The sequence below is a fragment of the Phaseolus vulgaris genome, chromosome 1 (genome assembly GCF_000499845.2).
Source record: "Phaseolus vulgaris cultivar G19833 chromosome 1, P. vulgaris v2.0, whole genome shotgun sequence".
NCBI classification, from domain to species: Eukaryota; Viridiplantae; Streptophyta; class Magnoliopsida; order Fabales; family Fabaceae; genus Phaseolus; species Phaseolus vulgaris.
The window spans coordinates 23,599,250-23,623,427 of NC_023759.2; the positions used below are offsets into that span (position 1 = coordinate 23,599,250).

The 24,178-nt window shown below is 46.3% G+C and overlaps 1 protein-coding gene across 1 annotated transcript; it reads right to left on the reverse strand.

The window, feature by feature from the left end:
* Positions 1-12,114: 12,114 nt before the first annotated feature.
* LOC137815723 (uncharacterized) lies at positions 12,115-13,101 on the reverse strand. Its single transcript, XM_068618834.1, has one exon. It carries the CDS (start codon positions 13,099-13,101, stop codon positions 12,115-12,117), a length of 987 nt encoding a protein of 328 aa, XP_068474935.1.
* Positions 13,102-24,178: the final 11,077 nt, after the last annotated feature.

Consider the following 24,178-nt stretch of genomic DNA (forward strand, 5'->3'; position numbering starts at 1 on the left):
TGGCAAAAGGAATACTATATGTAAGACAAACTCAAAGATTAAAGAATGAAAGACAAGCAAGAAAATAAAGAACTCAATGAGGAAGGAAGGCACACCAAAAGAGTCCTAGAGAAAAGTACTAGAGTAGATGTAAAAAACAAAAACAGAACTACAAGAAAACAATGTTGTATGCAAACTGTGCTATGTTTACAGATTTAACTGGAACGATTGAAAGCGAACTGGAATGTGAAAAATTAACCACACAAACTTCAATGTCTCAACTCAATAATGGCACTGGAACGAACTAGAAACAGTAAGCCAATTGAGAGAAATAAATTTTTCAAAATTGCTGCCCAATTACCGTCTTTTTTTCGGCAGTAATGTACACTTTTCGTATTTTATTTATCATTTTTTGTGTACTTGGAATTTTTTTGTACTTCTTTTTGCTATGCTTTTGTAACACTTTGAAGAATTTAAATCCAAATTTTCACAATTTTCCAGAGAGCCAGTTAATTGCAGTAAATTGAAAACAGTAGCACGTTTGTAAGAAAACAGAGGAACCTATTTAGGAATGAAAAACAGTATGATGAACTAGCAAAGACATAATGGAAATTGTGTAAAGGAACTTGTATAGAACTAGAATACAAGCATGAACTAAAATCTAAAAATGAAAATGCACAAAGGATCAAGCAATAAACTCAAAACAGAAAGTAAACCAAAGCAAGAAACAATCAAAGCAATAAAAGTACTACAAGAAGTAATGACAATTATGGAATAACATGACTCAGACAAAACTTGACATGATTACAAAATTAAAAGACATATCACAAGATGTATCAACAAGTGAAAGGAAGCTTAAGGTCAGCTCTAGGAAGGTGAATGCCATTCCAAAAGAGCAGCCATACTCATATGAACAATGAGTGCCATAAACCTTTTCACAAACACTTGGTGTAACAAAAGAAAAACAGCAAGAAAAACTCAATTAAGCCTAAAACAGAAACTTAAATTGCAAGAAATTAAAAGAGCTCTTGAAATAAAGTGCACACAACTCAACAATTAAACAAGAATGAACCTAAGACTCATGATACCACATGATGTGATTCCACTAGCCATATAGAGAATGATTCTTGACATTCTTAGGAATCACCTTGAGCTGGACATTATTGAGGCACTTTTCTTAGAGTTGGATCATTGTTCTAAGACAAGAACTCACCAAAAACTAGTACCAAATCCCAAACTCATTTGGATGTTCCACATATTGTCAAATTGAACCAAAAGAGATGGAGGAAAGGCAAAAACACTAATTAACAACACAAAACAGTAAGGAACCGAATCAAATTGCTGGAATTGAAGAAGAAAAGATGAAAAACAGCCAAGAACACAAATGAACCATAGCTACACAAAACAAGCTGAAATTGCTGAACCAAAACAACTAGAAAACAAGCTAAGACAAGGAAATTAACAAGAGAAGAAAGGAAGGAGAAGAGAATGCTCATGAAGATGGAAGAATGGTTGGATGATCACGCCACTAGAAGTATGGATGCTCCTAGATGAGTGTGCAAGCCGCCACTTGAGGAAACCATGATCCTTCAAGATAAGACTAGAGAAGAAGGCTCAAAAGCTCTCCAATGCTCACTCCAATTTTGAGTATAGTTTCTTTAGATAAATTCAAATCTGAAAAATACAAGGGTTGCACCTTAATTTATAGCCTAAGGTGCTGAAATGTAAGCTACACAAATTCAAAATACTCCCTCCTAAAAGCTTCTAGAATTGGCGCCTAAAACAATGCATGAGGAAGGTGTGATCCCTTCTCTCACTTTGGCACCTCCTTATTTACTCCTACACCTATCTACTAACACAACCCCCCTAAAACTCCTAACTAAAGACTAAAAGATGCTTTAACAATAGAGGTTTCTAATGTTTCCCTCTAAGCACCTTCAACAATATTCTTTATTATTTAATACTTGGCCTTGCCCTTCATGAGATGAACTTGGGCCTCATCTTTTGCAAAGAATAATAAGAAGAACTTTAAATGTGAGGGCGAATGATCTTGTCCTTCATTATTAAAAGCCTTCTTTATTTGATTCGCATCACTGCAGCCCCCGCATCATTTCCATGACCTGCTGCATGGACATTTCCTCACTCACCACGCGTGCGGTACCTTGTCTAGTGGTAGCCCTCATTCTTCATTGTTTCCTCCAACTTCTGCCAACGTTATGGTGGCTCTGATAGATCTTCGTTGCTTCTGATGGGACTGATGTTTTAAATCGGCCCCACGGTGGGCGCCAAATGATCCGGCCGGTTGACCTGGGACGTCTTTATGCGCAACCTCATCCGTCAGCTAGGGACTCCTTCCCACTGGTTACCTGTGGATTCCTGCAAAGAAGGACAAAAGGGCGCCCTAGCGGCCGTTTGCACTCCGACGCCCAAGCTAGCAAGAAACACCAAAACTCTAAACCTCCGTATCGGAGCACCGTGAATGGCACCCTGAAGGTGGTTAAAAGAAACTGTGTATAGTGTGTCTTTTCTCGTTCTGGAAAACAATCCTTCTCTAGTCCCTTGTGCGTAGCCTGTAGGCTCGAGCAAACAACTAGAGTGTATTCTGGGAAAATCTGCCAAAAGTTCCAACCCCGTTTCCAACATTCAAGGCGCTATTTAAACTACTCTAGCATTTAAAGCGTCTTAAAGCGCATTTAATTATAAAACGTTCAGCGCCATTAAAACGTTTAAACCGCTTGGGAGCATTTATAGTACCTTAAACGCTCGAAACGTAAACTTTATTAAATAGTTTTAATTACCTTGTACCTGACAAATTGACGTTTCTATTCTGACTTGGCTGTTGTTACACGTGGAGGGCCTCACAGCACCGTGACCCCATCTGGGGGTATTTCCTCGTGTGAGTCCTCTTACCTGGGAGTGCATCTGCGCAAGGGGTGACTTTTTGGGTGCCAACTCATGCCCCCAAACATCTAGTCACTCACTTTGAGAGCGTATCTTCCTTCCTCTCGTGCCCTGCACCTGGCTGCCCCCGGGCGTGACCCTTCTCATGAGTCGTAACTGGCCCAAGGGCGTCTCTGGGGCGACATGGGCACTTCACGAGTCAGGTTGCTCTCCACTGGCGCTATTACTATGGCCTTGAAGCCACCTTTCTCTTCTCTTTATTGCTACCCGGGGTTATCGGGGTTTGAGGCCTTCCCACGACGTCACTCCCTGATGTGATTCCAATAGCCACATAGAACAAGATTCTTGACATTTTTAGGAATCCCCTTGAGCTGGAAAATATAGAGGCACTTTTCTTAGAGTTGGATCATGGTTCTAAGACAAGAACTCACCAATAACTAGTACCAAATCCCAAACTCATTTGGATGAACCAAATATTGTCAAATTGAATCAACAAAGATATTAAAACTGGAATTGACCGAACAGAATTGAACAAATGATCAAATGAACCGAACCAAAACAGAAATTAAAAACAGAAACAGAACATAGTGCTGGAAAATAGAAAAACCGAAACTGAAAAAAAACTCAAGAACACAAAGCAACATGAACAATTGAAGAAGAAGAAAGGAAGGAGAAGAGAATGCTCATGAAGATGGAAGGAGGATGGATGATCTCGCCACTAGAAGTGTGGAATGCTCCTAGATGAGAGTGATGCCGCCACTTGAGGACTCCATTGATCCATCAAGATAAGACTAGAGAAGAAGGCTCCAAAAGCTCTCCAAAGGTCACTCAAAATTTGAGTAGAGTTTTCTTAGATTAATTCCAATCTGAATTTTACAAAGGAAGCACCTCTATTTATAGCCTAAGGTGCTGAAAAATAGGTGGGAAATTTCAAATAAACTCATTTGAAATTCCCACCAAAAACAAGTCACATGGGAGGTGTGACCTTTTTCTACTATGGCACCTCCCAAAAACTACACCTACACCACTCTCCTAAGTCACATGGGTAATGTGACTTTATTTTACATTTTCACACTCCTTTATTTAATAACCACACCTCCTAAAACTATACAAGAGTATTTCAAAGCTTGGCCTTGCCCCTCATGGGATGGACTTGGGCTCTTTAGGCTTTGGCCTTCTTGGGCTTGGGCTTGGGCTTTGGGCTTGGGCCTCATCTTTATTTTATGTCTTCTTTTAATTTTGAGAAGACTAGAAGGAAGAACTTCAAATGTGAGGGTGGATGTCCTCTTCCTCCATTAATAAAAGCCTCCTTTATTTGATTCTCATCATACTCCTCGAGTTGGAGAGAATTCGTCCACGAATTCTGAATCCCTGCATATAACAAAGTCAGTTTAGTTTTACAATTAAAAGTGGAAGAAAAATGTAAACATGACTTAGCATTTGTAAATAATGGGATTTCAGAAAAGGAGGTTCTATAAATCGACCAAGTTGGAAAAATTTGTTTAGAAATGATGTGATGTTTTGGAAAAAGACCTCTTAAATGGTGACAACCATTAGGAGGTATGAACAAATTATCCCTAACATTTTTTAACCAAGATGGTGGTGAAATAGGAACCTTGGGTAAGGAAAAAGATAAGGAAGGAAAACACCTTGGAGGTGAAAGGATTAGATCCATGTCAACTTGGCCTTCTTTGTCTTTTTCTTTCTTACTTGTGGTAGGTGGGTGAGGTAGGTCTTGTTTTACCTTTTTTATCATTAAGAGTTGCTTTTGTGGACAATGAAGAGCTATTTGCCCAAAACCTAAACTTTTAAAACATTTGATATTTGAAGGTTGGGTAGGTGACTTAGGATTAGAAGGATTTGTAGTAGAAACTTTCTTTGGAAACATGGTTTGTTTGGAAAAATTGGAAGGACAATTTTGAGTAGACATTTTGTTGGCATCCTTCCTAGAAGAGTTGTAGAAATTATAATCATGAGTATTTTTGAAAGTTGTTTTCAAAAGATAGGATTCTACCTTGATGGCTTGGCGAAACACTTTCTTTAAAGAAGAGTACTCATTTAATTCTACAATTTCTCTAATATCTCTTCTCAAACCACGTACAAACCATTTTAGTTTTGACTCTTCATTAGCATGCATATTCATTTTAGTCAAAGTTGTTTCAAAATCTTTAATGTATTCTTCTACCATCCTATGTCCTTGAGGAAGCCTTTGGAACTTCAACAAGTGTTCCTTCCTAGAAGGAGGAACAAACCTCGCGCGCATACACTCTTTCAAAGCATTCCAAGAAACCACGGGAGGTTTCTTGCTATATATAATGTCCATTACAATTTTATGCCACCATTCTTTGGCATAGCCCAAAAAGGATGAAGAAACTATCCTAAGTTTATCGTCATCTTGGACCCTATACACATGAAAATAATGGTCAACCTTAGTCTCCCAATCTAAATACACATTAGGATCACTATCACCATTAAAACTAGGGACTTTTTGAGAAACGTCAAAAACACAATGGAATTGATATATAAGAATTTGTGTGGATCTATCACTCAAGCATGAACTCAAATCTAAATGAAACATGCACCAAAGGATAAAAAATTCAGATTATAAACTGGCACTCGCCACGTACCTCTTGAGGCGTTTCAGCCTTAAGGGCGTTACTGGCCTCACCATCGCTCAAAGGCGAAGGAGGACTTATCTTGGACGAAGCCTACTGTTTATGCTTGGTGCCCACGCCCGAGGAGGCGCCCCCTGCTGCTCTCTCTCGAGGTGTCTAAACACCGGGTCAATTGATGGGCTTGGTGCCCACGCTCGGGGAGGAGGCGTCCCATAGGGAGTTGTCATTCTCCTCGATGTGTCTAAACACCAAGTCGACCTGCGTAATTGGTGCCCACACCCGGGGTGGAGGTGGCCCAGAGGGCGTCCCCTTGAACTGTATACAATGTAAAGTTTTGAACTAAAATAAAACTTGAGGTTTGTTGCGTTCCAAGTGCGAGGGATGGCGCCTCCTTCCAGAGTCTCGAGCTTGTACGATCCGTTCCCCCGAGCATTGGTTACCCTAAAAGGACCAGTTCACTTGGGGGATAGCTTGTTCTCCAGCTCGTACGGATGAGCCATCTGCATTACCAGATCAGCAACTTGGAACTGCTAGGGCTTTACCTTGGAAATGTACTGGTGCTCCACTCTTCTTTTCACCGCCTCAACTTTGATTCTCGCCTCCTCTCTGGCTTCGTCCAACAAATCCAAATTCACCTTCCTCTCTTCGTTGGACACCTCGGCCACAAAACTTTGAAAACGCGGCGAGCTCTCATGGATCTCCATCGAGATCATCGCATCCGATCCATACACCAAGCTAAAGGGCGTCTCCATGGTGGAGGATTGGGGCGTGGTGTGGTAAGCCCACACTATCCTGGGCACCTCTTCCGCCCAGGTCCCCTTAGCTTTCTCGAGCCTCCTTTTCAACCCTCTAAGCAAGATTATGTTAGCAGACTCCACCTGTCTGTTCGTCTGGGGGTGCTCGACAGACGCGAACACTTGCTTTATGCTGACCTCTGTACACAGCTTGCCCAACTGCTGGCTGGCGAACTGTGTGTCATTTTCGAAGACAAGACGCCTTGGTACACTAAAGCGGCACACAATATTCTTCCATACGAAATGCAACACCTTGTGAGCCGTGATCTACGCCACTGGCTCGGCTTCAATCCACTTTGTGAAGTATTCGATGGCTACTATCAAATACTTCATCTGCCTTATCGCCAACGGGAAGGGCCCCAGAATGTCGATTCCCGACGTATGAAAGGGCCACGGGCTATAGATGGACCTCAACTCTTCTGGTGGCGCTTTGTGCCAGTTGGCGTTCTACTGGCACTACTTGCATCGCTGGGCGTACCTTACGCAATCTTCCCTTACCGTCGGCCAGTAAAAGCATGTGTGTACGACCTTCGACGCTAGAGACTTCCCCCCAACATGGCTCCCACAAATCCCCAAGTGGAGCTCAGCCATTATTCTCATACATTCATCTTCGCTCACGTACGTCAAGATCAGGTGCATGAACTCGTTTCTGAACAGTGCTCCATCCACGAGGGTGTACCTTGCGGAGTTTCTCTTTATCTTCTTGCCCTCCTCGGGCTCTACTAGAAGTATCCCACCGGCGAGGTAGCGCCTGTAGGGTGTCCCCCTCCTCCAGCACGCACACCTGCATAGGGTCCTTCCCTCCCAGTGAGACCGGGTTAACGCTTACGCTGGACGCCTTCAACGTGCTCTGAGTCAACGACCGGTGACTCCTCGCCCAAGTATGACCGTCCTCTGTCTTCCCCCCTTGCCCGAGCTGGCCAGCTTGGCGAGCAGGTCAGCAAGGGCATTTTTCTCTCTTGGGACATGTACCAGCTCGAACGCCACGCTCAAAACTTGAACATAGCCCAAATATGCAACCATCTGTGCGTCTTTTGCTTGGTACTCCCCAGTCACCCGACCCGTAACTAACTGGGAATCGCTCTTCGCCAGTAGACTCCGGGCGCCCATCACCTTGGCCAAGAGCATTCCAGCTATTAGGGCCTCATACTCCGCCTGGTTATTACTCGCCTTGAAGGCGAACTTCAGGGCCTGTTCGATCAACAGCCCGTTCGGCCCCTCCAAGATTATGCTGACTCCACTGCCCTGCTGATTCAAGGACCCATCCACCGAGAGTACCCACTTGAAACTAGCTTCCTCTTCTTGTCGTGCACTCCCTAGTGAAAGTTTTGCCACAAAATCCGCGTAGACTTGCCCCTTTATAGGTCCTCGGGGCTCATACTGGACGTCGAACTCTAACAGTTTCACCGCCCAGCGAACCATCCTCCCTGCCACGTCTGGCTTTTGAAGCACTTTCCGGATTGGGAGGTTCGTCATCACCACCACCGTGAAGCTTTGGAAGTAGTGACGGAGCCTCCTGGCCGAGAACACCACAGCCAGTGCCGCCTTCTCCAAAGCTTGATACCTTGCTTCTGGCCCTTGTAGGACTTTGCTCACGAAGTATTTCGACTTCTGCGTCTGATCCTGCTCTTGAACAAGTACCGAGCTGATCGCCCGCTCGGTCACTGCGAAATACAATTGGAGGGGCACGCCCGTCTGCGGCTTACAAAGCACGGGAGGAGCATCCAGGTACTCCTTATGCTTGAGGAATGCCGCCTCACACTCCTTGGTCCACACAAACCGACTGTTTCTTTTTAGACACTGGAAGTAGGGGTGCCCCTTATCACCTCTAGCGGATACGAATCTGGACAAGGCTGTCATCCGCCCTGTCAGCTGTTGTACCTCCTTTACCGAGGCGGGGCTCATCATGGTAAGGATCGTCGCACACCTGTCTGGGTTCGCCTCTATCCCACGCTCGGTGTTCCCGCCGGTTGACCAGGGTCGTCTTTGTGCGTGGCTTGTCCTCATGAGCTAGGGCACCTTCGTTCTGCTCCGTCTGTAAGTACCTGAAAAGAAGTGAACAAAGGGGCACCCTCGCGGCCGTTTGCACTCTGACGATCAAGTCAGCTAGCGAGAAACATCAAAGGTGACGCACCCCCGTATCGGAACACCGTAAACGAATTCTCTGAAGGTGGTCAGAAATAACTGAGTGACTAAAACTGTGTTGCCCTAATCGTCTCGGGCACACAGTGGGTGCACAGCGAAAACAACTAGGGTTTGTGTTCTGTGTAAAACTACGAGAATTAGGTCAAAACTCGGATCATTTTCTGTTCCGTCCGGTTGACCTGGGACGTCTTCGTGCGCGACCTCAAATGTCAGCTAGGGACTCCTTCCCACGGGTTACCTATGGATTCCTGCAAAGAAGGACAAAAGGGCGCCCTAGCGGCCGTTTGCACTCCGACGCTCAAGTCAGCCAGCAAGAAACACCAAAAACTCTGCACCTCCGTATCGGAGCACCGTGTATGGTACTCTGAAGGTGGTAAAAAGGAAACTGTGTCTAGTGTATCTTTTCTCGTTCTGGCCAAAATCCTTTCCCAGTCCCTTCTGCGTAACCTCAAGGCTCGAGCAAGCAACTAGAGTGTTTCTGGAAAATTAGCCCAGAGTTTGAACCCCGTTTCCAACATTCAAAGCGCTATTTAAGCGCCCGTTACATCCCCGGCCCCGTTACATCCCCGGCCCTGTTACATCCCAACAGCTGGGCATTCGTTCGGGCCTTCCAAATTCTTTGCGGATATCTAGGCATCCTCCCCTCTGTGGATGTCTTCTTACACTTCTTCGAGGTGAAGAAACAGGGGAAAAGCTTTTGCGTAAGCTTCTCCGGGATCGCAGGTAGGATCCTTCTTTCTCTCTTCTAGAACTCGTACAAAAGCTGGAAGGGAAAATTCTTCAAGGTGTGATGCGCCAAGCACAACCCCACAGCCTTGGACGGCTTCCCTCTGTATTGGACAGAGCACCCGAGGCTGCTCAAGGCCAAGGCCCTGGATGAGCTATCCCCTGCTGATAGGGAGGTATGCAAGGCCTTGGCTAGCCTGGGGATCGTCTTCGACACGCTGAAGCTCATCGCGAGCGAGTACAACGCCCACTCCCTGACCACCTACTTTGGTAGGGAGACTCCTCTCTTATTGTCTTCTGTTATCTGTATTTTACTGCATCATGCTCGCTCTATTGGCCTCTTCCACCTGTTTTCCTTTGTGCTAAGTGCCTTACGTCTCGTTCATCTGCGCGCTTTGTGAGTTTGTATAACTGCTTTGGCCTTAACTTCTGCTATTGGGTTTTTCTGAATGTAGGATCAGTGATGGATGCTTCCAAGAGGATGGTTTTGTCAAAAGCGATGAAGGCTGCTCGTGCCGCCAAGGCTGGCGCCTCCTCCGTCCCTGCTGCTGACCCGAACCCCTCATTAACCTTGCCCTTACCACCACCAACCACTACCGAAGCCCCACTAGGCTCATCTTCTCCATCCTCACATAGCCCCGAGGCGCTTCAAACACCCGACTCTCCTCCGCCCATCGCCGCCGTCCCTCTGGCTGTGGCTTCATCACCGACTCCAACCCCCCTCGACAAAGGAAAACGGGTTTTGGAGATTATATCCGATGATGAGGACTCTGATGGCCTGGCACCCTTCAAGAGGAGGAAGGCTGCGAGGGTTTCTATCCTACCAGAGGCATCGGCCCAGGGAGGGGATTCCTTTAGAGACAACCCTCAAAGTGCTACTTCTCTTCCTCCCACAATGGTCCAAGAGGAAACAGGCGAAGGGGCCGAATCTACTCCACCCCCGCCACCGGCACAGGTCTCTGTTTCTCCCGCTTCCGTCGCCGCCGCCCTAGATCTTATTGCCATCCCTCCTCCAATTATGCATCTGATGAGGGGCTTCAGCGGGGGATCAATACCAGAAGGCTCCGAAAGGAGGGAGGGAATGCCCTTCTACTTGGGAGCCTTCTTGGCCGTGGCCCTGGACTGGCGTGCCCAAGCTAGAAATGCTGTTTTGCAGACACAAACCCTCCAGGCCCTGGAAGCAAGGGTGGCTGCTTTGGAGGAGGAAAAGAAGACTCTGGGACGCCAAAACGAGGCCTACCAAGCCTCTCTGAAGTTGGCGCAAGAGGCCAAGGAGGAGGCTGAAAAGCAGCTGGGTGAGGCGATGGAGCTACAAAGTGACTTCTACGCTCGGGAAGTCACCCTCCAAGTTCAGGTAACAAGCCTCCAAGACATAGTCGAAGCTTACGAAGAAGTTCAAAAGGACTTGAAGGATTGATGCTGTGAGCAGGCTGATGAACTGGAGCGGAGGGAGGGGGAGATGGCTACTCAGGCCAAGGCTTTGGGCCTTCTCCAGGTTGACCACGACAAACTGCAGATCGAGGTCAGCCAGCTCTGTGTGGAGAAGGAGGCTTTGGAGAAACAGGTAGCTTCTGGGGACGCCACCATCGAGGAGTTGGAGAAGGACAAGAAAACCCTTATCAATGATATGGCGAGCACCTTCGAGGAGGGGTTCAAAGGGGCTCTGGCCCAGGCCGTCTGTGAGAACCCGGGAATCGACGTTTCCAACTGCGATTCCACTCATCACATCGTTGACGGGAAGGTCGTGCCCTTGGAGCTGGATGACTGAACGGCCGCCCTCAACCGCCACCTTACTCCTTTGCGCTTTATACTTGTTTTTGTCCCCCTTTGATGAACTTGTAACTTCTTTGAACTATCGGTCCTTTCGTCACAACTATGGATGACAATTTTTGTACCTTTGAGTTATCGAATTCCGTCTGTATGATTTTACCTTCATTTTTCGCCTTCACGTGCTTCGACTACTTTGCCTGTACTCTACCCGTTTCTTTCGCTGCGTTGGGCGACCCTATATGCCCGGTGCCTTGCCCCTATCGTGTTCCTCGGAAACTGTCCCGCCTTCGTATCTATGAGGCCTCTGCCTCGTGAAGGCGTCAGTGGCTTTACTATTGCCGCAACGCAAAAGTTGAGACCTACTCTGGGTCCTAAACACTTGGGATAAGGTCACGCGTCGATGCCCACGCCCATGGAGAGGCTTGCCTAACGGAGCCGTATCGTCCATGGGGTGTCTCAGACACCAAAGCGATCTGTCCCTAGATTCTTGGTGCCCGGCGCCCACGCCTAAGGAGAGGCCTGCTACAGCAGCGCCGTATCGTCCTCAGGGTGTCTAAAAACGCCGAGTGCTGCGAAAGCTCGGAGCCCTCCAGGGGGTCGTTCCCTCCATGGTCTTTCCTTCCCATGGGTGTCGGGGAACAACCCTACCAGCGGTTCACTCAGCATTTGGCGATCTCGTCTCCCTCCACAGTCTTTCCTACCTGTGGGTATCGGGGAGGCGACACTGCTGATACTTGGATTGGCGACGCCCGCAAGGTCTCATGCTGGCGGCGCCTTCTGCGCCTTTGCTGGCGACGCCTTGGGCGTCTCATGCTGGCGTCGCCTTGGGCGTTGACTTTACCTTGGCATTGACTTTAACTTTGACCCTGGTCGACGCCTGGGGATAGCGAAGAGCTCAAGATCTCGCCTGTGCCATCCACGTGGCGCTTCTCGTATGGCTGATGGGACGTTCAGCCACTTGACTTGGTCCTGACATTTTCTGAGCCTCTGACCCACTCTCGACGGAGTATCGTACCCTCGGGCATTCTATCGATACGACGTTTTCTGAGTGTTAACTAGTGGTGCCAGGGTCATCCTCCCTTCCTCTGCCACGTGGGTCGATCGCACGGTGCATCCATTTACGTCGTTTGGCGCTATAACTGCAATACTTCCACTTGCGTCGTTTGGCGCTCTAACCGCAATATTTAGTTCTTCAAAATCTTGAACCTGTCCTTCAACTCCACTACAAAGTTGTATCTCGCCGGCCTTGCCCTCTCCCTAGCCGGGCGATCGCCTCCTGTTGGACCCCGGGGCTGGGGTTTTCTGGTTTCGTAGGGGCGCCTCCCCTCCGGCTTCTTCCTTCCCGTCATGGTCTCGTTTACCCTGACGGGCTGAATCCGCGTCTGCACCATCGGGCGGGAGGGCACTATGCTGGTTCGCTTCTCACACACTTCTCCTTCGGAAGCGATATGCTCCACCGCCCGACGCCGAATTTCAGCAAAAGTCCTTGGGCGATTGCGAATAATAGATTCGCAAAAAGGGCCGGGACACACGCCTTTCCTGAAGGCGTACACAATCATGGGCTCCTCTGACGTACCAACTTTCACCACCTGGGCCCCGAAGCGGTTGATGTATTCCTTTAGGGTCTCCCCTTGATACTGCTTCACATCAAACAAATCGTAGGAGACCGGCGGCAGGGCCTTGTTTGCCAAGTATTGCTCCCTAAACAGCTGCGACAACTGCCGAAAGGAGGTGATATGGCCATTTGGAAGGCTGATGAACCAGTCCATTGCCATCCCTGTCAACGTGCTCATGAAGAGCTTGCACCTCGCGGCATCGGAGCCGCCTACTAATACCATCTGCGTGTGGAACGCAGTGAGATGCGCCTCGGGGTCCTCCATCCCAGTGAAAATCGCTTTGGGCCACGCGAACGTGTTGGGGATCGCCGCATCCAGAATCTCCTGCGAGAAGGGAGTGGAAAACTCCCTCGGCGGGGTGAGGTTCTCCATCTCGTCATGTTCGCGTTGCCCCTGATTGTTCCTCAGACCCCGGCGCAACTCCTCATTAACGCGGCGGAGATCTTCGTTCCTCACATGCGAGGCTTCGAGATCCGCCTGCATGCGTTCTTGTTCCATCTTCGATTCTGCCATATCATCCTGCAGCCCCCACATTATCTCCAGGACCTGCTGCATGGACAGTTCTTCAGCCGCAGCGCGTGCAGTACCTCATCTCGTGGTGGCCATTCTTCACTGTTCCTCAAACTTCCTCCAACGTTACTGTGACTTGATAGGTCTTCTCAAACTTGCGGTGGGACTGATGTTTTATATCGTGCCCCACGGTGGGTGCCAAATGTTCTGTCCGGTTGACCTGGGACGTCTTCGTGCGCGACCTCAACTGTCAGCTAGGGACTCCTTCCCACGGGTTACCTGTGGATTCCTGCAAAGAAGGACAAAAGGGCGCCCTAGCGGCCGTTTGCACTCCGACGCTCAAGTTAGCCAACAAGAAACACCAAAAATTCTGCACCTCCGTATCGGAGCACCGTGTATGGTACTCTGAAGGTGGTAAAAAGGAAACTGTGTCTAGTGTATCTTTTCTCGTTCTGGCCAAAATCCTTCCCTAGTCCCTTCTGCGTAACCTCAAGGCTCGATCAAGCAACTAGAGTTTTCTGGAAAATTAGCCTAGAGTTCGAAACTAAGCGAAGTCCAAGGTTGGCGAGGCACGCACGCTCTAAGCTCTCCGACAGGAAGTGGCTACTTTGAAGGAAGAAAAGGAGAGCTTGTGCCGCGGCTGGGCGTGCCAAGAGGAGGTTTACAAAGCCTCTTTGAGGAGCGCTAGAGAGATCAACGCAGAAGCCTGCAAACGTCTACATGACGCAGGGCAAGCTAGCAATGAGCTCCTTACTCAGGTGGCATCCCTCAAATCCAAAATCGCTGCTCTTCAAGCGGCGATGCGAACTTTCGAGGCTCAGCAGAAACAACTTGCTGACTAGCGTGCTGACCGGAAGCAATCGCTGGAGAAGACCGAAGGAGAGCTGGCTGCACAGATGGAAGCGCTCAACCTTCTTCAATTTGAGCATAATCAGTTTCAGGCGGAACTGAACAGGCTTCAAGTGGAGAAGGAGGTTCTCGAGAAGCAGCTAGCCTCTGGAGACTCCGTGATCGAAGAGCTGGAAAGGGCCAAGAGGGAGCTCATCGCAGAGAGGGAAGCCCGAGACTCCACCATCGAAAATCTGGAGCGGGCTAAAGGAAAGCTCATCGACAACATGGCTGACATCTTTGCAGAGGGATTCAAGGAGGCCTTAGCTCAAGCCGCCTGTGAAAACCCGGGAATTGACACCTCCAATTGCAACCCTCTCAACCATATTGTTGACGGGAAGGTCGTTCCCCTCGACCTTGGGGAATGAGCTGCGCTGATCTTGACCTCTTTATTTTCTTGTAAATCTATATTGACAATCATTTGAATTTACTTGTAATTCTGACAATCGACCTTGCTTATATTTATAACTTTGGAATTCGCCTAAATGTCATTTGCTTTCAATTATGCTTGCGCTTTGTCTGTTTCTGTTTTCTTTTCCGCATCAAAGGCTTAGCTGGTACTGGCCTCCGAGGCATTTCTTTGTTGCTTTGCCTTTAACTCTCTAGGTAGCACGTGTCCGCCCCCTTCTGGTTCTTTCTTCTTAGGGTGTGAGGCACATCCTTCTCTTGCTCTTTTCGCTCAGAAACTCGCTTGGCCTTCGTATTTGCGAGGAGTCTTCCTTATGAAGGCGTCGCTTGCTTCGCCATTGCCCATCAAGGGTGGGGAGGACTTATGCTTGCCTGTACTGGGTGCCCATGCTCGAGGAGGGACCTGCTCTGGGTGTCCTGAGGGTATCTAGACACTTAGGCTAAAAGTCGCGTTCTGGTGCCCACGCCCATGGAGAGGCCTACACAATCAGCACCATATCGTCCATAGAGTGTCTAAAACACCAGGGCAACTTACCCCTTATCTCTTTGCGTTTGGTGCCCTCACCTGAGGAGAGGCCTACTAAGGCAGCGCCGTATCGTCCTCAGGGTGTCTAAAACACTAGACACCGGGGCTAGCTATTCATACCTGAGGAGGGGGCGTCCCGAAGGAATCCCCTAACCCCTGCTCAAGGACTAGACACCCAAATTTTTAACTTACACTGACATCTGGTACCGGGGCTAGCTATTCATACTTGAGGAGGGGGCGTTCCGAAGGAATCCCTTAACCCCTGCTCAAGGACTAGGCACCCGGATTTTTAACTTATACTGACATCTGGTACCAGGGCTAGCTATTCATACTCGAGGAGGGGGCGTCCCGAAGGAATCCCTTAATCCCTGCTCAAGGACTAGGCGCCTGGATTTTAACTTACGCTCAACATACCTATTATCTTGCTTTGTATATGACCTCCGCTTCTTTATCTAGCGACGCCTTATCTTCGCGACGCCTATGCTTGACGATGCCTTAGCTTGGCAATGCCTTATCTTGGCAATGCCTTAGCTTGGCGACGCCTTTTCTTGGCGACGCTTCATCTTGGCGACGCCTTATATTGGCGACGCCTCATCTTGGCAACGCCTCAACTTGGCAACGCCCCATCTTTGTCTTTGCTTCTTTGATCTTTGATCTTACAAGAAAGGGAAAAACTAAGGCAGAAATATCTTAAACTTTGCTTTTCTTTATTTGGGTGACCTCGTTAAAAAACCCCCAGGAGGGAAAAAGAGTGTCCCCTTTACAAAATTTCAATTGAAATAAAACTTTAAATTCGTCGCATTCCAACTACGTGGGATAGGGCCCCCTTTTAGAGTCTCTAACTTATACGAACCATTCCCTTTGGCTTTGGTTACTCTGAACGGTCTAGTCCACTTGGGAGACAACTTGTTTTCTAACTCGTAAGGGTGAGCCTTCCTCATGACCAGGTCGCCAACCTGAAACTGTCGCAGCTTCACCTTAGAACTGTACTGACGCTCCACTCTTCTCTTCACAGCCTAAGCCTTAATTCTCGCCTCTTCTCTAGCTTCTTCTATCACATCCAGGTTCACCTTCCTTTCTTCGTTGGACTCTTCTGCCACGAAACCTAGGAAACAAGGCGAGCTCTCGTGGATCTCTACTGCGATCATGGCGTCTGACCCATACACTAGGCTGAAAGGCGTCTCCGTGGTGGAAGATTGAGGCGTGGTGTGGTAAGCCCATACGATCCTTGGTACTTCTTCTGCCCACGCCCCTTTAGCCTTCTCTAATCTGCGTTTCAAACCCCTCAACAAAACTCTGTTTGCTCACTCGACCTGCCCATTCCTCTGGGGGTGTTCGACTGATGCAAACACCTGCTTGATTCCTACTTCTGTACACAGCTTCCCCAACTGTTGGCTCGCGAACTGGGTGCCATTGTCTGAAATGAGACACCTCGGCACCCCGAAACGACACATAATGTTTTTCCAAACAAAGTGTTGTACCTTGTGCACAGTGATCTGTGCCACTGGTTCTGTCTCTATCCACTTGGTGAAGTATTCGATGGCAACGATCAAGTACTTCATCTGCCTTATCGCCAATGGGAACAGGCCCAAGAGATCAATTCCCCAAGTATGGAAAGCCCATGGGCTGTATATGGATCTCAGTTCCTCTGGCAGCGCCTTGTGCCAATCAGCGTGCATCTGACACTGCTTGCAACGCTGGGCGTAACGCACGCAGTCCTCTCTTACTGTTTGCCAGAAAAACCCTGCACGTATTACCTTGGATGCTAAGGATCTTCCTCCCACGTGGCTCCCACAAATACCTTCGTGGAGTGCAGCCATTATCATGGTGCACTCGTTGCCACTTGCGCACGTCAAGATAGGGTGCATAAACCCGTGTCTGAATAATATCCCATCTACTAAGGTGTACCTTGCGGTGTTCCTCTTAATCTTCTTGCCTTCTTCTGGTTCTGCTAGGAGGATCCCATCCGCTAGGTATCGTCTGTATGGGGTCATCCATGTGTCGCCTTTCTCCAAAGCACATACCTGTACACCCTTTTCTTCTTCTGGCGAGGTTGCGTAAACACCTATGCAGGGTGCCCTCGCCGTATCTTGACTCAGAGAGCGATGGCTCCTTGGTGTTCCTCTTGCTGTACTAATGTGAAGGACATCCACCCTGTTGTCCGCAACAAACTTTCGCTGCGTTTTGAGGGTCTCTTGGATTACGGTCCTCTGCCTTCCCCGCTTGCCTGAGCTGGCCAGCTTGGCAAGCAGGTCAGCTCTGGCATTCTGCTCCCTAGGGACATGTACCAGCTCAAACGCAGCGAAAGCTCTCTTCAAAACCTCGACGTACCTCAAGTAGGCAGCCATCTGTGGGTCCTTTGCCTGATACTCCCCTGTTACTTGCCCTGTGACCAATTGTGAGTCACTCTTTGCCAGGAGGCTCTGAGCACCCATTTCTTTAGCCAACAGCATCCCAGCAATCAACGCCTCGTACTCCGCCTGCTTGTTGCTCACTTTGAAGGCGAAGCGTAAAGCTTGCTCGATCAACACTCCATTAGGCCCCTCAAAGATTATTCCAGCGCCACTCCCTTGCTGGTTGGAAGATCCATCCACTGAGAGCATCCACTGTGACCCTAACTCCACTTCTTGAGGGTCTCCTCCTAGTTAGAGCTCTGCCACGAAGTCAGCATAGACTTGCCCCTTGATGGATCCCCTGGGTTCATACTGGATATCAAACTCCGACAGCTCTACCGCCCAGCGAACCATCCTCCCTGCCACATCTGGCTTTTGAAGTACTTTCTGGATGGGGAGGTTTGTCATCACCACCACCGTGAAGCTGTGGAAATAGTGGTGGAGCCTTCAGGCTGAGAACACCACTGCTAGTGCCGCCTTCTCTAGTGACTGGTATCTCAATTCTGGGCCTTGCAAGGCCTTGCTCACGAAGTAAATGGGCTTCTGCACTTGGTCTTGCTCCTGAACCAACACAGAACTTGATGTGAATGTAACTACAAGAATACATGATTCTTTGACATTCTTAGGAGCAACTTGAGCTGGTCATAAATGGCACTTTACTTTAGAATTGGATCGATGTTCTAATTCAAGAACTCACCAAGACTTAGCACCAACCAAGTCAAATGGAATCAAAACACAAGGAATGGAAGAACACAAATGATAAACCGAACAGAAAATGGAAACGAATGAAACTGCACCGAACAGAAACAAGAAAACAATGGTGGAAACAGAAATCTAATCGGTACAAATGAAAAGAAACAACAAACAAAGCTAATCTACCGAATGGAATTGAAAGAACATGAAGGAAGAACACTTATAGAATTAGTTTGCTGGATTTTGAGAATTGGAAGAACACTTCACGCCACTTGGTTCCTTGATCCAAGATAAGTGATGGAGTGCCGCCACTTGAAGCTCACCATAGCTCACAAGATAAGGCAAAGGAAGAAGAAGACTCAAGACTCACAATTTCTCTCCAAATTTGAGTATAGTCTCTCTACTATAAAATTCCAATCTGAAAAATACAAAGACAAGCACCTTATTTATAGCCTAAGAGGTGCTTAAAATGCAAGCTAAATGAAACACAAATGCTGATGGAATTTCGGCGCCAACTACACCATGAAGGAAGTGTGACTTTCCTTCCTAGTTTGGCACCTCCTAACTCCTATCTACACTCCCCCCTAACCTCCCTTACTACTTACACCTATTTATTACATCCGCACCCCTATTCTGTAAAAGAAATAAGAAGAGCCATCTTATTATACTCTTGTCCCAAAGCTCTTGCCATGCTCCTAGTAGTTCTTTGGGCTTGGACCCCTTGTTGGGCTTGGACCCCTTGTTGCGCTTGGGCTCCTTGTTGGGCTTGGGCTTCATGGGCTTGAGCATCCTCTACTTGGTTTCCATCATACTCCCCGGGTTGGAGAGAATTCGTCCACGAATTTGGGAAACCTGCAGCAAAAGGAGTGAGATCAGTAATATTGAAAGAATTACTACCAAGATAAGTAGAGGGCATATCTAACTCGTAGTCATTATCATTAATCCTCTTGATGACTTGGAAAGGGCCATCACCACGAGGCATAAGTTTGGACTTCCTTAGAGAAGGAAATCTATCCTTTCTTAAGTGAAGCCAAACCCAATCACCGGGCTCAAATATTAATGCCTTTCTCCTTTGGTTGGCAGTGTCAACATACTTACCAACTTTCTTCTCAATTTGTAACTTGATGCGGTTATGCAAATCTTTAATAAAAGAAGCCTTTTCAAAACCATCTTTGCATAGAACCTCATCAAGTACAGGAATGGGAAGAAGATCTAGAGGTGTGAGGGGATTAAACCCATAAACAACCTCAAAAGGAGAATGGTTAGTGGTGGAATTTACTACCCTATTATAAGAAAATTCAACATGAGGTAGTAAATCCTCCCAAGCCCTTGGATTCCCGAAAATAAAGCATCTCAATAATTGACCCAAAGTTCTATTAACCACTTCGGTTTGACCATCAGTTTGGGGGTGGCAAGTAGTAGAAAACAGAAGTTTTGTGCCAAGTTTCCCCATAAGGTCCTCCAAAAGTGACTTAAGAACTTAGAATCCCTATCGGATACTATACTTCTAGGAAGTCCATGCAAACGAACAACTTCCTTGAAGAAGAGATTTGCAATATGGCATGCATCATCCACTTTGTGGCATGGAATAAAATGAGCCATTTTAGAAAAATGGTCCACTACCACAAAGATGGAATCCTTACCCTTCGATGTCTTGGGTAGTCCTAAGATAAAATCCATAGAAATATCCACCCAAGGCATTGTAGGGATAGGAAGAGGGGTATATAAACCATGGGGTTGGACCTTAGATTTAGCCTTCCTACATGCTATACATCTATCACAGAAGGTATGTACGGATTTGCGCATGCGAGGCTAAAAGAAATGTTCATGTAATGTTTCTAAGGTCTTAGCTACCCCAAAATGTCCCATAAGCCCACCCTCATGAGCCTCTCTAACAAAAGATTGTCTTATGGATCCTTGGGGAACACAAAGTCTTTTTCCTTTGAAAAGAAAACCATTATGTAAGAAAAAGTCTTTGTGACCTCCCTTGGAACACTCTTGATAGATTAGAGAGAAATCTAAGTCATCAAGATAAAGTTCCTTTATGTGATCAAAGCCTAAATATTGAACATTCAAAACATTTAACAAGGTATATCTTCTTGAAAGAGCATCGACAACCACATTAATTTTACCTTGTTTATGTTTGATCACATAAGGAAATTGCTCAATAAACTCCACCCACTTAGCATGTCTCTTATTAAGCTTGCTTTGGCTTTTCAAATATTTAAGGGACTCATGATCACTATGGATCACAAATTCCTTTGGAAAAAGATAATGTTACCAATTTTGCAAAGCTCTAACAAGAGCATAAAGTTCTTTATCATAAGTGGAGTAATTGAGATGACTCCCTTTGAGTTTCTCACTAAAATAAGCTATGGGGTGTCCTTCTTGAAGGAGGACGACTTGGTAAAGAAACCCCGGGCATGAAGTCTATTTGGTGTTCAATCCCTCTTAGAGGTGGTAAGCCTTTAGCAGGATCTTGAAACACATCTTCATATTCCTTTACCAAATGGTCCAAACATGTGGGACTATCTATAGCCGACTCATATTCACTAGGTCTAGGAATAGCTAAAAAAATAGGCTTGTGAGTAACTATTACCTTTTTAACTTGTTGGGAAGATATGAAAAGGCTTCTTTTGGAATTTTTTATATCTTTTTCTTTCTCTCTCTTTTCTCTCATTTTGATTTGGTCCTCATGTACTTCCTTTGGAGAGAGAGATTTAAGAATGACTTTGTGTCCATGGAAGTTAAAAGAAATTTTGTTGGTAAAGCCATCATGAAATTTTTTTCTATCAAATAGCCATGGCCTACCTAAAAGTATATGAGTAGCTTCCATTGGAACAACATCACACAAGACCTCATCTTTATATTTGCCAATGGAAAATGTAATGAGGACTTGTTTGTTCACTACTATCTCACCCACCTCACTCAACCATTGTAACTTGTAGGGCTTGGCATGAGAGATGGTAGGCAATCCAAGTTTGTCTACCACTCTTGTGCTTGCCACATTCGCACAACTCCCCCCATCCACAATCAAAGAGCATACTCTATCACTAACAAGACACCTTGAATGAAATATATTTTCTCTTTGAGTTTCATCAAAAGGTTTTAACACTTGTCCAAGCATGCGTCTTATTACTAATAGGTCACCCTCATGTGGGCTTTCACTTTCAGTCTCACTTGGGGATCTAGAAGGTGAGGAATGTCTAGAAGATTCGGACCCATGCTCACTACTATCTACCCCATCATGCATATACATAGCTCGTTTAGAAGGGCAATTAGAAGCAATATGTCCATAGCTTAGGCATTTATAACACTTCTTACTAGACGATTTAGGTGGTGATTTAAGCCTAGAATTGGAAGTGGAAGGCTTAGACTCTCTAGGTTTGAAAGTAGAGTCCTTAGAAGGGATATTTGAAAAAGAGTTATTTTTATTTTTCCAAGAAGAGTGGTAGTAGTTATCCTTAGAAAAATTTTTGAAAGCATTTTTCCTTGCAAGTTGATTTTCAATTTTGCTAGCAAGGTGCACCACATTTTCCAAAAAAGAATATTCTTGTAACTCTACCACGTCTTGAATGTCCCTTCGAAGGCCACTCACAAACCTAGCTATCTTAGCTTCATCACTCTCATCCATATTAACTCGAATTAAAAGCGTGTCTAGTTGTTTAAAGTAATCATCCACACTTAGCGCACCTTGATGAAACCGTTGGAGTTTCAACAAAAGGCCTTTCCTAAAGTGTGGTGGTACGAATCTAGCGCGTAAACATGCTTTCAAATCGTTCCAAGAGACCACGGGCGGTCTCTTGTGTAGGTCAATGTCCATGAGGTATTGATGCCACCATTGCATGGCATAGTCCAAAAATTCTAAAGAAGCTAACTTAACCCTATGCTCATCCCTAACCCCATTTACATCAAAAATTTGTTCAACCTTAGCCTCCCATCCTAAGTATACATTGGGATCACTTTCACCACTAAAACTAGGAAGTTTTACATTAGGAGAACAAGGGCCAGCCACATGTTGGCGCCTCTCTTCATGGTGATGATGTCTTGGCCTTGGATTGTCTTCATAATAACCATGAGAAGAATGGGAGTGCCTTCAAGAATGCCGAATAGGAGGAGGAGTTCTTCTCTCACGGTTTTGATGCATTTCTTCTCGGTTTAACTCCAAACTTTGGAGCCGTGCTTCCATCTTCCTTATCACCTCAAGATAGTGAACATTGGATTGCTTGGCATTCTTTAAGTCTTCATAAAGGACTGCCTTTTGTGGTGAGCACGGTTTGGAGGACTCTCCACTAGAGAAATGAGCCATGAGCAGAAAATACACAAAAACAGAAAACAAAACAGTGAAAGAAACTTGTTAGACAATTAAAAACAGTGAGATATAGGTTGCTGGAAAATGCCCAAGAAAGCACTCAAACCACTCCAAGAAAATATTCTGTCCTCAACCAAGCCTTTCTTGTGGAATGGAGTAGCTTCAAGTGAAATATGTCACAGCAAACCAACTTACTTAAGAACAAGTCTCCACACAACTTTAAGAAGAACAAAAAGACAAGAAAGAAAAGGTGTAAACAATAAAAGCTAAACCAAAAAACAGAGAGCAATGTATGACAAACTAGAAAGAATATGAATGAAAGATGATCCTGTCGCCAACTCAAGTGTGGAGGAATTGCTTTGTCGCTTCCTTACCCCGCCTATGCAACTGTGCTATCCGCAAGAATGCTCTTAGAACCTCTTCCGGGAACTTCAAACGCAACCTGCAAAACACACAGACGACGCCTCTAGCGGCCGTTTGCACTCCGACGCTCAAGTTTGGTCACAGAACCACCAACAAAAAGAAAAATCTCCCTGAATCTCTCTCTGATTCTCTTCTTTCTCTCTCTCTGTGTTTGTGCCTAATAGAATTCTGTTACGCTATCCTCTGCGTGTGTCAGAATTCTGTTACGCTATTGTGCGAAAACGTACCACAATGAGTAAAACCGTGGGTGTCTGTGTTTTCTGTGTACCTTTCACAACGCGGAGTGCACCTTTATCTTGGCCGCGCCCCTCTCAGATGGTGACACGTGGAGGCATGCAACTCACATCTAACCGTACACGTGCCACTACCTGAAGGGCTCTAGCGCATCTCTTTGTGCGCCTAAGTTATTCCCTTGTGGAGTAACTTAGCGCGTTTCTTCCATCTGGGTGAATCGCATACTCACAGGAGAACGCCGGGTGTGGCTGGACTAGGCACACTCACCAAGCATTGCTCTCTGCCTAAACAATTTCCCCTTCACGATGTCATACACGTAATGGGTTAAGAGAGTCACCAATCACTGACCGGTTTACTAACTCCCTCAGGCCATTCTCGTGCACGATTCTACCGGCGAGCAGCTCCTCTTTCTCTGAGATATGATCATGCGAGGTCCATGCGTAACGCTCTCGCTGGGAATCTCAGTCCCAGTTTAACTGCGTGTAACACAAAACCCCGATGACCATGCACCCGATGACTGATCGGTGCTCTATTGCTTCTCGCGTTCTCCCCCCAGGTGTTTATCTTGGAACTGATATGTCGGTGGCCACTCGGTTACTGACCACCGATCAGCGTTCGGGGTGATCTCCTCCCTGATTTCTCTGCCACCTGATCCACGTGGTTATCTGCTGCTGACGTCATCGACTACCGATGACCGACCGGATCAAAAGACAATCAAGAAAATAAGGAACTCAATGAATAAAGAAGGCACACAAAAAGATTCCTAAAGAAAAGTGCTAGAGTAGATTGAAGAAAACAGAAAACAGCTACTGGAATTTTTTTTTTTTTAAAATGCAAACTGTGCTATGTCTACAGATTTACTGTAACGATTGAAAGCGAACTGGAATGTGAAAAATTAACCACAACAACTTCAATGTCTTAACTCAATAATGGAACTGGAATGAGGTAAAAACAGTAAGCCAATTGAGAGAAATAATTTTTTCAAAATCACTGCCAGATTACCGTATTTTTTTTGGCAGAATTGTACACTGTTCGTATTTTATTTATCATTTTTTGTGTACTTGGAATTTTTGAGTAATTCTATTTTCTATGCTTTTGTAACACTTTGAAGAATGTAAATCCAAATTTTCACAAATTTCCTATGAGCCAATTAATTGCAGTAAATTGCAAACAGTAGCACGTTTGTAAGAAAACAGAGGAGCCTATTTAGGAATGAAAAACAGTATGATGAACTAACAAAGACAT

Coding starts and splice junctions, on each gene's coding strand:
- LOC137815723 (XM_068618834.1), bottom strand. CDS start 13,101: ATGCAGCAGGTCCTGGAGATAATGTGGGGGCTGCAGGATGATATGGCA.